General features: G+C 40.1%; 1 protein-coding gene across 3 annotated transcripts in view; it reads right to left on the reverse strand.

The window, feature by feature from the left end:
• Positions 1-11548, reverse strand: part of PUM3 (pumilio RNA binding family member 3) — a 65539-nt gene extending 53991 nt beyond the window's left edge. The window contains exons 1-5 of one of the 3 annotated variants that reach the window (XM_032635151.1): positions 11488-11508; positions 6002-6093; positions 4859-5077; positions 2124-2259; positions 1455-1530 (exon numbers count right to left, since the gene is read on the reverse strand). In XM_032635151.1, the coding sequence (XP_032491042.1) occupies positions 1455-1530; positions 2124-2259; positions 4859-5077; positions 6002-6083 (513 nt within the window). In that variant the 5' untranslated portion in view covers positions 6084-6093; positions 11488-11508. Of the gene's footprint in view, positions 1-810; positions 919-1454; positions 1531-2123; positions 2260-4858; positions 5078-6001; positions 6094-11487 lie in introns of those variants that run through there. The other 2 variants (XM_032635152.1, XM_032635153.1) reach the window with 2 other exon arrangements.
• Positions 11549-13552: the final 2004 nt, after the last annotated feature.

The raw sequence follows: 13552 nt of genomic DNA on the forward strand, positions 1-13552 counted from the left end.
ACTATTGGATGGATTAGATCCTCACTGAAGGACTTGCTGATCAATTTTCTAAAGCAATAACCGCAGATAACCAGTCATGCACTATTATTTTTTATATGCTACAGTCTACTTTAATAGTGCTTATTACTCGTTGCTGAGTCTGTCTTTAAATTTTTAAATTCTAACAAGTCAGAAGGTAAAGGTATACCTTCATCAAAGTCATGGATTTCTGAAGAATTTCCTTAAGGGAGATTTGCATAGACATTTTTGATAAAACTTTAAAAATAATTTTTAAAAAGAAATAAGGCTGTTTTGTGCATATGTTGATTACTATGTAACCAATATATGCGCTTAAATATATTTTTCTCATTTAAACTCAAAGCAACCTTAGAAGTGGGTTGTTGTTATTAGCACTTTATAGATTAAAGTAAGTTTATGAGAAGTTAAGGAACTTGCTATCCTTGTGACCCTGGGGATGAAACTCAACTTCTCTGAGCCCAGATGTATCAAACGTTTAATAGGGATGATGACTAAGTTAAAGGATACAAAGTATGCACTGGTTAGCATAATTCCTAGCACACAGTAAATAATCAATAAATAGGCTGTTATTGTCTAAAGGCACACGTATGTTAAATAGCAGAGTGGGTATTTGAATACCAGACTAACCCCCAAGTCCATGGGCACGCAGTAATAACCTAAGGGTAATTGGGAAAGGATCTTGAGTGTAAAGTATTTATAAATTGAGTGTAACAGACTACTGCTAGAGACGAGGAGGAGTTCCAACCTAAAAAGACCTTGCTGGCTTTAAGAAAGCAGCAGCTGGGAACTCACTATTTTAAGACAGTCCTTCAAACTGCAATACAGCATCTGGTTAGACCCACGTACGTGGTTCGGCAAAGGCTGCCCCTCAAGGGTCTCCGAAGATACCGTGTCTGTTGGCTTACAAGTGAATATCACTAAGTATTTACCCAAATACACAAGAATCAACAGAAGTTTACTATAAAACAGGATTAAACAGCAACAACAAAAATCAATTCAGAAGTCCCAAATCTATTATATTTTAAAGATCTTTGCATGATGCTTGTAAACGCAGGAAGAAAGTAATCATGTGTTTGCATCACACATACAAAATAGCCAGCAATTTAGAACATACAAAAGTATAGAGTTCACAGCAAGACATTCTAACGAACACTGTTGAACTAATAAATTTCTCGAGATAACTTTAAAAGAACACTGATTTATTTTAAGTAAATTATTTTAAAATGAACAGCCAAATACTTGATAGCCTTTTTATAATTTCCCGGCAGTAAGGTCTCTCACTATTAAATTTTTTAATCAGTATTATAAAAGGTATTTGAAATTTGAGGCCAAATACATTAAAAACAGAAACAATTTCACCTGCCACAATGGTCAACTACCCTTTACTGCGAGTCAATTTCAACTGTTAAAATTGCAACTGAGTATGCCCTACTTACAGTTTTAATTTTCCCTTGAATCAACTTCTGCAAATCATTCATCAACTTCACTCTTTTTTCTTTGTCACAATCTTTTCTATAAGAGAGGCAGGAAACGTAGTCTAAGTAAAGACATTATTTTAAACACACAAAAATAAAAACCATACCAGTGTATGTTCACCCACTTCAGTATGATTTTCTCTTCGAAGAGAGCAAACTGGACATTAAAATTACTATTCCAGAGCAGCCAGAGAAAAGTAATTTTCTCAAAGGCAGAAACTCATCTCACAAGGTATAATTTTACGCATCAATCTAAATCTTAACAGCCAGAACTTCAAAAGTGAAGAAAATAATAAAACAAGTCCAAGACACCAAGTACTCAAGTATCTCAAAACCTAGCCGAAAAGAACTGTCCTTCATTTTCTCAGAAATTTCTCAGGAAGGACGTCAAATCCATTTTAACTCTCATTCATTTTCATAAGCAGATGTGACACCATCCGAATGATTCCACACATTTCTGCAACAGGCAGACATCCAAGCACTGATGCCTCTACTGGAGTATTATGAGTACTCCCTCAATAACCCAAGCGCTATGTTATTTATCTTAGGACATTTCACTGTTTACTAGGTACACTGTTACTCCTCCATCATCTCAAAGGGCCTAATAAGGATGCCATTAAGGAGCATTACCTTCTTAAGATCTCCCAGATCTGCTTCGCCCGAACAACAATGTCGTAGTTGGTTTTATCACTGAGCTGCCTGCTCTGCTTCAGTTCTTTTTTCTTTTTTTTGAACTCATCCCATTTGGGTTTCTTGACTGCTGTGTCTAGTCATCACAGAAATTATTTTCAATTACATTTAACATTCTCAGTGCCATACACGAGGACAAATTAGGCACCTATGGCAATCACTAATCAAGATCAATACTCACTGAGGAAACTAGAAGGGGGAAAACATCATTCCCTACCAACGTATACTTTATTTCACTTTCTGAGCAGTTTACACATTTTAAATTTGGTTGACACCAACTGTTCATTTATTCAACAGCTATTTATTTAATCTTAACAGGATACCTATTAAAAAAACAAAAGGAACTAAACAGATTATAAAAGCGATTTTAAAAGTTTAAGCATCTTTCTCAATTGTAAAATAAAATTTTACTCTAGAACATTAAGATCATTGGACTTTAGGTATAATCAGTTCTCAATGAAAACAAAAATTAGTCCAAATTAACATAGGAAAAACCATATTCAAAAATTCACTCTTCTGAGTGCTGTTATGTATTAAGTGATTTAATTCTTACAACAACCCTACGAGGTAGGTACTATTATTATTCCCTTCATGCCAGGGAAACAAAGGCACCGAGCAGGTAAGTTCCTTGTCCAAGGTCACGTTAACTCCTAAGTGGCAGAGTCAGGATTCAAACCCAGATGTGGCTCTAAAACTTTATTCTCTGCTGTCTCTTACTCATGACAATGCACAATCAAAATTCCTCAGTTCTCTACAATTAGGGTCATGCTATAAAAGTCGAGTATCTTTCTCTTGGTTATTGTTGGTCTTCACAATCTAAATAACTTATTAATTGAATGAAAAAACCCAAAGAGGCCAAACAAAAAAAAACTTAATAAAATGGGTATTATTTACATGAGTACCCTGCAAAGAACCCTTAGGAGAATAAGTTATTTCCAGATATCTCCCCCTCTCTGATTAGAAATACACTCAAAAACCAAAATTCTCCTATAATCTCAAAACCTAGGGATTAACATTTTATTTCCTTCTAGTCTTTTCCCCTACACGTTTTATATTAATTTCCTTATTGTCTTTACTTAAACATTATTATGTTGTAAGCATTCTTCCATGAAACTAAATATTCCTCAAGAATATAATTTTTAATGGCATTCGATATACTATAGTGTATTTAGTTACTCCCCTTTCTGCTCACTTGCTTACTCCCAGCCTGGTAATAGAGGATTACAGGCAACAGAAGGCATATTTACCATTAATATTAGGGCATCATGTACTGTGCAGCAGAGGATAATAACCAATCCAGAGTTCATTTAATTCTACAAATATTTGGGCACCCTTGACATATGCCATGCCGGGTTGCAGCGGATACAACCAATTCTGGGGATGTCTAGTATCCAATTCCCCTCAGTTGCTGGTATAAAACTGAGAAAATAAAATCAAAGTTCCATTTTGAGATGCTGGGAACTTATCTCCCATAGCAAAAGGAACCAGGGGTCCACTATAATAAGATGAGGATGTGTGTGCACTTAAAATGCAGGTGTCAAGAACTCCAGTGTGGAAAGGAAGATTTAGGACCTAATAGAGAAGCTAGGAAAGAGTAGGTAGGAAAAAGAAGCTGGAAGAGACGGGAAAAGAGAAAAGATGGAAGCTAGAGCATGAAAGAATCCTCCAGGCCTAATGAGAAATAATGAAAATCTCCCCTTTCCTCTCTCCCTATGCCCCTGTCTTGGAGCAGCCCTAGGCAGAGCAGAGAACAGGGACCAGGTCTAAAGAACTGGAGTAAAAAGGCCCCACGGCAGTGGTCTCAGTTGGCAGCAAAGGAGCAGTGTCAGGCTATGCCACGCTGGAGGAAAAGAGTATGAAAGACACCAGAGAAGTTCTCATGCTGCTGCAGAGAAGGCATATGCATGACAGCACGCGTAACCTGGAAGCTGCTCGTTTGAGACCAGTGCAGGAGAGACGATGCACAGCAAGGGCAGGCTGTACAACAGACGGCAAAGCTCTGGGTTAAAGACAACCGCTTAAACATCATGACGAAGAGATTAGTAGTTTGTTTCAACAAAGAGGAGCCCTGCCAACACTTCTAATCAGTTAGCAACCTAGCCTGTTCAACCAATTCAAGTCAAATCTGTCACATGTATATTACACCTTCTCTGGAACTGTTTACCGGCTCTGAGCCATCTGATGGGTTGATGATATTAGAGTGGCCTGAGCCCTGTGAGGGCAGGGTCTATATGTTTCTTGTTCACCAGGGCATCCTTAGCCAAGGTGGATGTTTAGCTGGGACACACTGGTTATTTAAGTATTAAATTTAAGTATTTGTTTGTTGAATGAATGAGTTCATTAATTTTAGCCTACAGAAAGGAATGTTTTATTGAGGTTCCAGTGCATAAAGCCAATACAATTTAGCGTAATTCCACAGCTAGGGGAATTCAGCAAGGGCCTAGGAAGTAAGGAATTCTAGGTACCAGAGGACAATTTTGACCAGAGAAGATGCTTTCTGTTTTTTATTTAATCCCATCTACCTTCCCCTGCCCCCACCCCAAGTGCTGCCTGTCAAGGAACAAGAACAGAAGGTCTCTACCAGACTTCTAGAGTCCCTGTGCACGGTGGTTCAGGCAATAGCTCAGGCAAGGCAACGCTTTTGCAAAAACTCTGCTAAAGGAATCAGTGCTTACCATCATTTTTACTGTCTGGCTGGAATTTTCTCTTCCTGTTGAATTTATCTGCCTGCTGGAATTTGTTCTTTGGTATTTTATCCCCTTGCTGCTTATTCTTGAACTGCTTCACACCTTTTTTCCCAGGTTTTGTGGCAGTTCTCTCAAAGTTCTTAGTTGTGATTTTAGGTCCACCTTCCTTAACAACTTTTTTTGGGAATGTCTTTGAAGAACCAGAATCTAGTGACAATAATAAATAATTGTTAGTTCAATGATCCTGGGCCTAGATCTTTTATCCACTGGATTGTATTTGTTACAGAAAATTACACACTCTTTAGTGAAACATACTTTGTTTTATTCTCAAAAAACGGAGCACAGTAGGACTTAAAAAATCAAAACAAAATTAAAAAACTTACTCTGATTATAAAATTATAATACAGGTTCATTATAGAAAACCTACGAAGTAGAGAAATACATAATAAAAACTACCCATAATTCGAGAGATAACCACTATTGTCAGTTAGGTGTACTTCTGTTTTAAGCACACATCACAAGATGAGATATTATTTTTATGTTTGTGTGTGTCTGTGTGTGTGTATTTAGGGCATCAATAACATAATAGGAATCTAAGAATAAAATGAACATTTAAAATTTAGAAAGTATATCATATATAAACAAATTTAAAATGTTTATTTTTCAGAATTTCTAGTTGCAAGAAAAAAAAAGATTGCTTAGGAAACTAGTCATTGACACAATTCCTGACTTTTCTATTTTGCAATACTGACACCTGATGGAACAATAAAGACATCACAACGAGAAATCCTAAAGATCTGGCTCACCAGTACACGTATTAATCAGCCACAATTTATCAAACGTTAAAATGTTGTTGTGAATTAGCGTGACTTAAGTGAGGGAACAGCATCACTAGCCGACATATCTTTCAAAAGTACAGCATTCACTAATTATCCTGGCAATTTCTTAAAGGTCTAAGTTTCACAGGGAACATGCAAACTCATATATAGTAACACCTACTTTTTCCTACTACTTTAATCCTAACTCTAACCCATGAATAGATTGGAATCTGCTACATGCCCCCTCATACCACCAACTGCTCCCTCCAAGGGCCAAAAAAACCACATGGGAAGCATGTTTTGAGTATCTTACCACTGTTTTTATGAAATCTGTTTTTTTCTTGTGATGGCTTTGTACCTTTTCCTGTGATTTTTTTTTTCCCTTTGACTTCCATTATAGCAACTCTGGAAAACAAAAACAAAATCCAAAAAAGGATCACTGAATTGCTCTCATCCAATAAAAGTCATTAGTGGTCACTGCCACATTTACTCCTTGAGGTCACAGATGCAGGACAAATTAGCTGCATCCAGCACAGGCACCCATGAGTCCAGGAACTACACAATCATGACTTCTAAGGTTGTAAGAGCGAAAATAAATAGGATACCAATACAAAAACTAAGAACACACACACACCTTGGCTAGTGTGTGATGTTTTGGAGGCAACGTTTCAGCAATAGTAATGGCTAAAAATAAATCATTATTTACACTAAGCATATGATAAAACTGTCAGTGTTTGCATTACTTACAACCTGGGAAGACTTTGTGATGAGAAAATGACAATATTACCACTTGATTTTTTGGTCTCTATCCTAAAAAGCCAGCAACAAACATTGCACTTATCATATATTCAAATTTAATGAAAGTAGATTATCTAAAAGTTCCTTATGTAACCCAAGGTAGCTAAAACAAAAACTAACTTCGAACGTTTAATCTGTTATTCTTTTAGAGGTAATCAAGTAATTTTCAAAGACCTCCGAAATAAGATTATTGAAATATTTAATATTTCATTTTAAAGAAGTCTGCCTAACAGGCTGCTTCTGGATAGAGACCCCACCGTGCACATGGCAAACAACAGATAACCCTTCAGCTGCCCAAGGCTCCTGAAAGCAGCCGAATGTATCGAGAGCAAAAGTTATTATGTTTTATTTGTCTATTTCTGTACCTTCCAAAGTTGCATATTCAACTCATTTCAAAATTTCTAAAGTTGACCCTCTCGAGTAGATGCTAGGGATCCCTAGACAATTCCAGATATTTCTAGACAAGAATTTTCCATTGAAGAACAACAAATTTCTCAAGATATTAATAGATATAAGAGAAACAAGGGGTTCTGGGGTGAAATGTATTTGGGAAACTCTTAAATGAAAATAATGAAGGAGGCATGTTTAAGGAAAGGCAGATTCTTTTGCTAATTTAAGCCATTAATCACCAAGCACAAGCTAAAGTATGCAGGATTTCCCAACCGTGGTTGAACCACTTTTTCCTGGAATATCTCAAGGGACCAGTAGGGTCTCAAAGAGCACTCTGGAAAATGAATGGCCTCTGAATTACTCCGTTTCCTTAGATCATTAATGACTGTAGGGTCACTGTCACTTGGCTATAGCCTTCATAACCACATCTGCATCCCTTAGCTCTTCTGTGCACGAACTTTTTATTTTGATATAAGTTCAGTTTTAAAGAAGAGTTGGGAAAGACACAGAGAAAGGTCCAGTATACCCCTCAGCCTCCCTTAATGTTAACATCTTACCATGATGCATTTACCCAAACTAAGAAATAACATTAATATGATGCTATTAAATTTGGATTTCGCCGGTTTTTCCACTGACGTCGTTTTTCAATTCCAGGATACCTTGCATTTAATCATCAAGTCTTCTTAGTTTCCACCAATCTGTGACAGCTTCTCCATCTCTACTTGTTTCTCATGACCAAGACACTTTTGGAGAGTACTGGTCAGGCAGTGTGTAGAATATCCTACCTTTGGGGTCTGTCTGACATTTTCCTATGATTCTACTGGCCTTACGGATTTGAGGGAAGAATACCATAGAGATGAAGTGCCCTTCTCATCCCATCACATTAGGAGCATGATATCGACATGACTAGTGATATTAACCTTGATCACTGGTTAACACAGTGTTTGCAAGGTGTCTCTGCTGTAAAGTTACTGTAGTGTTTGCAAGGTGTCTCTGCTGTAAAGTTACTATGTCTCCCTTTCTTTTTTTTTTCTGCGGTACGCGGGCCTCTCACTGTTGTGGCCTCTCCCCTTGCGGAGCACAGGCTCCAGACGCGCAGGCCCAGCGGCCACGGCTCACGGGCCCATCCCAGATCAGGGCACGAACCCATGCCCCCTGCATCGGCAGGCGGACTCTCAACCACTGTGCCACCAGGGAAGCCCTATGTCTCCCTTTCCATACTCTGTTAGAAACAAGTCACTAAAATTCAGCCCAAACTTAGGGAGAGGAGAATTAAGCTCCACTTTCTAGAGTGGGGAGTATTAAAGAATTTGAATCAATGCATTAAAATTCCCAAAGCAATTAATAAATGTTTTGGATATGTTTTGAGATCATGCAAATATCCTGTATCCCTCACTGATTTTAGCACTCTCCAGTGGATCTTGCCTGCAGCAATTTCCGTGGTGTTTACATGATGATATTCTATTTCCCTTGCTTTTACCTTCATTATTTTGTATTCTTCTGTAGGGAACATTTATTCCTTCTCCTCATTCATTTCATCATTTATTTACATCAGTATGGCCTCATAGTATTTTATTATTTGCGATATGGACTAACAGTATCTTTGTATTTTGTTGCTAAACAAAATGTATTTTGTTGCTTATAGTATTTTATTATTTGCATATGGGCTAATAGTATCTTTGTATTTTGTTGCTAAACAAAATGTATTTTGTTGCTTAGTATTTTGTTGCTAAAATTGTTCCAGCTTTGAAATCTCTAAGGTTGCTTCTGTGTCCTTTTCATATGGTCCATCCTTTTCTTTTTTTTTTTCCTCAGCATGTCCTTAATTCCTGGCACTTGTTCCAAGTTTACCTTTTATTTTCCTTGCACAAGCCCTAAAATCAGTCATTTCTCCAAGGAACCCTAGAGAAACCCTCTTATTGAGATCTGAGTGCTAGGTGTGCTTGTCACTGGGGTGTCACTGCTTCTAGGTCTTTTCACCAGACAGGGCTAGGTAATGTATGTATATTAGCCTATGTGTATACACAAACCTGTATTTCTGTACCTATTAAGTAAGTTCATACTAATGTCTCCAACTCTACTCACGTACCACAGGGTTATAGTTGGTAAAAACAAATGTACCAACTATAATGTGTTTATTTACAGTTCTTTTTGTCTTTTCCCTCACAGTATCCATTCAAAACACTGCTTTCCAAAGTTACTTAGGTCAGCTCTTTTCCCGCCACTCCTTCAGTGAGGTCTTTTTATACCTCTGTACTAGTTAGACGCATTTTGCTCCAGTCTGCGTTCCATTTCCGGACACGTCCGTTGACCTTCTTTCCATCTGCCTAGAGTCGAGTTCATTCGTTTTGGTGTACAGTGCTGATTCTGACAAACCCACAGTCATGTATCCTCTACCACAGCACCTTACAGAACTGTCCCACACTCCTAAAAGGCCCCCGTGGAGCCCCTTTGCAATCATCCTCTCCTCGCTCTCTTGGCAATGCTTGATCTTTTTTCTACCCTCTAGCTTTGTGCCTTTTCAAAAATGTCCTATAAATGGAATTAGACAATATACAGTCTTTGGGGTCCTGCTTCTCTCACTTAGCAAAATGCATTTGCTTGGGGACCCTGTACCATCACATCCAACCATCACACTTCAGTGTCTTGGAATTGTCTCCTCTTTTTTTTGCCCTTCCCTCTACTACCCCATTCAGACTCTATCTCTTGCTCACAATGTTTTCTGCCGTTAGACCCAGTCTGCCATGATCCACTGCCTGCTGCCCAATTAGTCGTCCACTATCACAGCCATTTCATGTCATTTCCCTGCTCTAACACCTTCAAAAGCTTCCCACTGCTTATAGGAAAAATTTCAAACTCAGTCTGGCATTCACGTCCATTCAAAACCTAGTCCTAACTTACCCACATCACAATACCACACTGAAGCCAACCTTACTCCCTCACTGTTCTTTTTCAGGAGCCAAACTTTAAAGCCATTCTCTATCAATATAAATCCTACCCATCTTTCAAATCCAGCCTAAATGACAATTTCTTATCTTTCCTCCTCCAGATGCCCTCTTTCTCAAATGATTCTCCTTATTCCTATGGCACATTTTGATGACCTTCTTACAACATCGCTTTGGACTTGAAATGTATTGCATACCTACACACTATGTGCTAGAGAGCTAATGGGTTTTAAAAATATATATACAAAAATAAAATCAAAGTGTGGTGTCATGGAGAGAAGCAAGCAGAAAATTAAAACATGGCATAATTAAGCATTATAACTGAAGTGTATAAAAAGTGTTCAGAGAGCCACAGAGCTGAAAGAGCCCAATTCCGCCTCGTGAAGGAAAAGAGCACAGATTTCCCAGAAACAGAGGGACAGGTGACTGATCGTGACTGATCTCGACTCCTCTCAGCAGGCTCAGCATTGCACTTGGAAAGTAATGACCATTCAATACCCAACTTCTAAATGCTGGCATTCCTCAAGTCTTGCCCTCTCTCTTCTCCCTAGGTGATCTCATGCAATCCCGTGGCTTTTTATGCTGGACTCCCAAATTATCTCTCCATTAGGAACATCTCCTTGGGCTCCAGGCTTCTGTATGTAACTGCCTACCTGAAACTTCCGTTTAGGTGTCTAACAAACACCTTACACTTAATAGAACCGAAATAAAATTCTTTAACTATATGACCACTGCGAACCACCCCTGAACAATAACATCCTCATCTAATTTTCCCCACCCTATTCTTCCCCATTTCAGCAATGGCACAGCATCCACTCCACTGCTCAAGAAACCTAAGATTTACCTGTGAGAGTTTACTCTTCCTTGTCTGCTACATTCAATTTTTCATTAATTCTTCTCGAATCTTTAAAAACACCTCTAACCCTTCAACTTCAATCTCCAGTACCACCACCCTAATTCAAACCATCATCAATAATTCAACTATATAATCAATAATAATCCAAGTTATTATCCATTTTCCAAAAAGAACCAGGGCCTACTGTGTTTCTCCCTTGCTTATAAGCCTTCACTGCGTTCTAATAACGCGAATATCTTTCCATTGTAGAGAAAATCGAAACTCCCACCATTGCCTTCAAAGCCCCACAGAACCTCCTCTCACCCTACTCCTTTATTTTATATGGCTGAACTTCTAGCTCACGAACATCGGCCCCCCTTCCACCTCAGGGACTTAGCCCAAGTTACGGCCTCTGGGTAAAGTAGTTTTCCCTGGGCTTTCAGATTTCGGGGCTGCCTCTCGCCACGCTCTAGGTCTCGGCTTCAGGATCACGTCAGACTCCCCTATCTTGTATCTCGGCACCCAGATCATTTCCTTCCCAGCGCTTACAACCTGCAACTGTACATTCAGGTTGCAAACTGGGCATCTAACACTGACCGGGCGCAGAGCGGATGTCAAACATACGACAAAAAGGCTGAAAGCGTGGCAGGGAGAGGAGTTGCAAACCGCCCTTGTCGCCAGGCTCCCGTCAACCCCCAAACTCCCAGAACAGAAAAAGGCACAGAAGGTCGCCCAGCGGGTGACATGTGTGAACACCTCTACCCGAGACACCCTCCGACTTCAGCGCCGAGCAAGCCGCAAATCCCTCCCGGGAGCGGCCTCCGCACTCACCGCACACGTGTTGCCCAGGTAGGCGTTCGTCCCAGCTCCGCCGCCACGGCTTCCGCTTCCTCGCTTTGCCCCGCCCCCTAGCCGCCTTTTCCTTTCTTCCTCGGCCGAGTTCGGTCAAGGGGCGGGGATTAGCCGGAAAAACGGAAATTCGGCATTTCTATTGGCCCACTTCTCTTCTCCCTTCGTCCAGAAGCGCGAGGGCTGCGTCACAGGCGGGGTTTGGCCCTTGAAAGGATCCGTGGGGCGAGGACGTGATAGCGGCTCCTAAAAGTGACGTCATTAACCCTGTCGCTTCCCGGCCGGGGGAGGCGGCGGCGTCCCACGAGTGTTGACCAGTTGTGGAAGCGGAGGCTTGGTTGGCTCGGCTAATTTGTAGCTGGAACGGAGGCTAAACTAGTTAACGCTTTGAGAGTGCGTTCATTTGCATCCTCCCTGGCAGTCCAGCGGGGGACGTTAAAGGGAAATCTCGGGAGTCGGCTAGAATTGCGATCTCGGTTTTTTCCGCTTCTTAGCTGTATGCCTTTGGGCAAATGACTGAATTTCTCTGAGCCTTGGTTATCTGATTAATAAAATAGAGATGGCTAAGTCACACAGGGAAAGCGCCTAGCACACTGAATGATCAGGACAAGCGCTCAATAAACGTTTGCCGTTTTAAACGTCTGCGCGTTCCTCCAGACAGCAGTTACCCCACTTAACATTTCAGGAAATGAGACTAGGATGTTGTCCCCATTTTACAGATGAAGACACACCACAAACCTGGTCTGGTCAAACAACAGAATTTATTCTCTAACAGTTCTGGAGATTGGAAGTCAGAAGTCACGCTGGTAGCGAGGTCGCGCACTCTCTGAAGGATCTAGGGGGCGCATTCTTTGCCCCTTACAGCTTCTGGTGGTTCCAGGCGTTACTTGGCTTGGGCTGCATGACTTCAACCTCTGCCTCTGTCTTCAGACGGCTTTCTCTTCTATGTCTTCTCCTCTTCTACGTTTTATAAAGACTTGTCATTGGATTTAGGGCGCATCAGGGTAATCAAGGATGATCTCATTTGGAGGTCCTTACTTAATTACATCTGCAAAGATCCTTTTCCCGAATAAGGTCACTTTCATAGCTTCTGCAGGTTGGTACACTGACATATCTTTTGGAGGACCACTCAGAAAAGTTGAGGAATGGGACTTGATCTCAGGGGTGTCAAGCATCAGATTTTACTGTCTTCTAAATCACATTGCTTCCCGCCTCTTAAGGCACTGGCTTGAGACTGATGATTCACTAGACTACGCTTCTTGAGGGCGGGGGCCATCATTACTTCCCAGACACCTATCCCGCTCTTCAGCACACAGACCATTGATAAGTACTTATTGTCTGCCTTTAGTATTATGTTTGGATAAGCTCATATAAGTCTCATAAGAACAGTTAAGTACATCTTTCCCCCTCATGTTATGGACAAAGGGGAAACATTCAGTATTTCTGATCCAGTGAGTCTGACTCCAAACTCAACGTGACTGACCCTGGACGGCTTTCTCTAATTCATTAGTTCTCCAGTGAAAGCTCAAAAGGAGAGAATACAGAACAGGAATGGCAGGAGGTCCATCAACAGCACCTATCAGGCAAATAGTATGGTATGTGCTAGCTAATAATAATAATAACAAAATCTTAACATATACACCCTACCTGGAAGAGATGCATTTGTACTTTCAACACCACAGTCTGCAGCACCCCATATCCTCTAAGACACATCCATGTAGCTGTCTTAAACATATACATCAAACTCTAATATTCTTCTGCCTTCTCACCAGGGAGAAAAAAAGTTGTCACATACCTAAGTCCTAGATTATTATTTATGGTGTTATTTATCAAATCTGTGCTGTCAAAAAGTTGACAGGAAAGATTGACTTGAGTGTTTTATTTGTTTGGAGTGAGTTGGAAGTATCTCGCGGTTTCGCAGACCACCACCACCACCAACAAAATTTTCTATGATTTTACAGTTGACCAAGTTAAGCCCGTTAATTCTTCAAATATTTAATGATCTAAATGTTGAACGTTATATGTATTCCTAGAAGCTTAAAATGCT

The sequence above is a fragment of the Phocoena sinus genome, chromosome 6 (assembly GCF_008692025.1).
Source record: "Phocoena sinus isolate mPhoSin1 chromosome 6, mPhoSin1.pri, whole genome shotgun sequence".
NCBI classification, from domain to species: Eukaryota; Metazoa; Chordata; class Mammalia; order Artiodactyla; family Phocoenidae; genus Phocoena; species Phocoena sinus.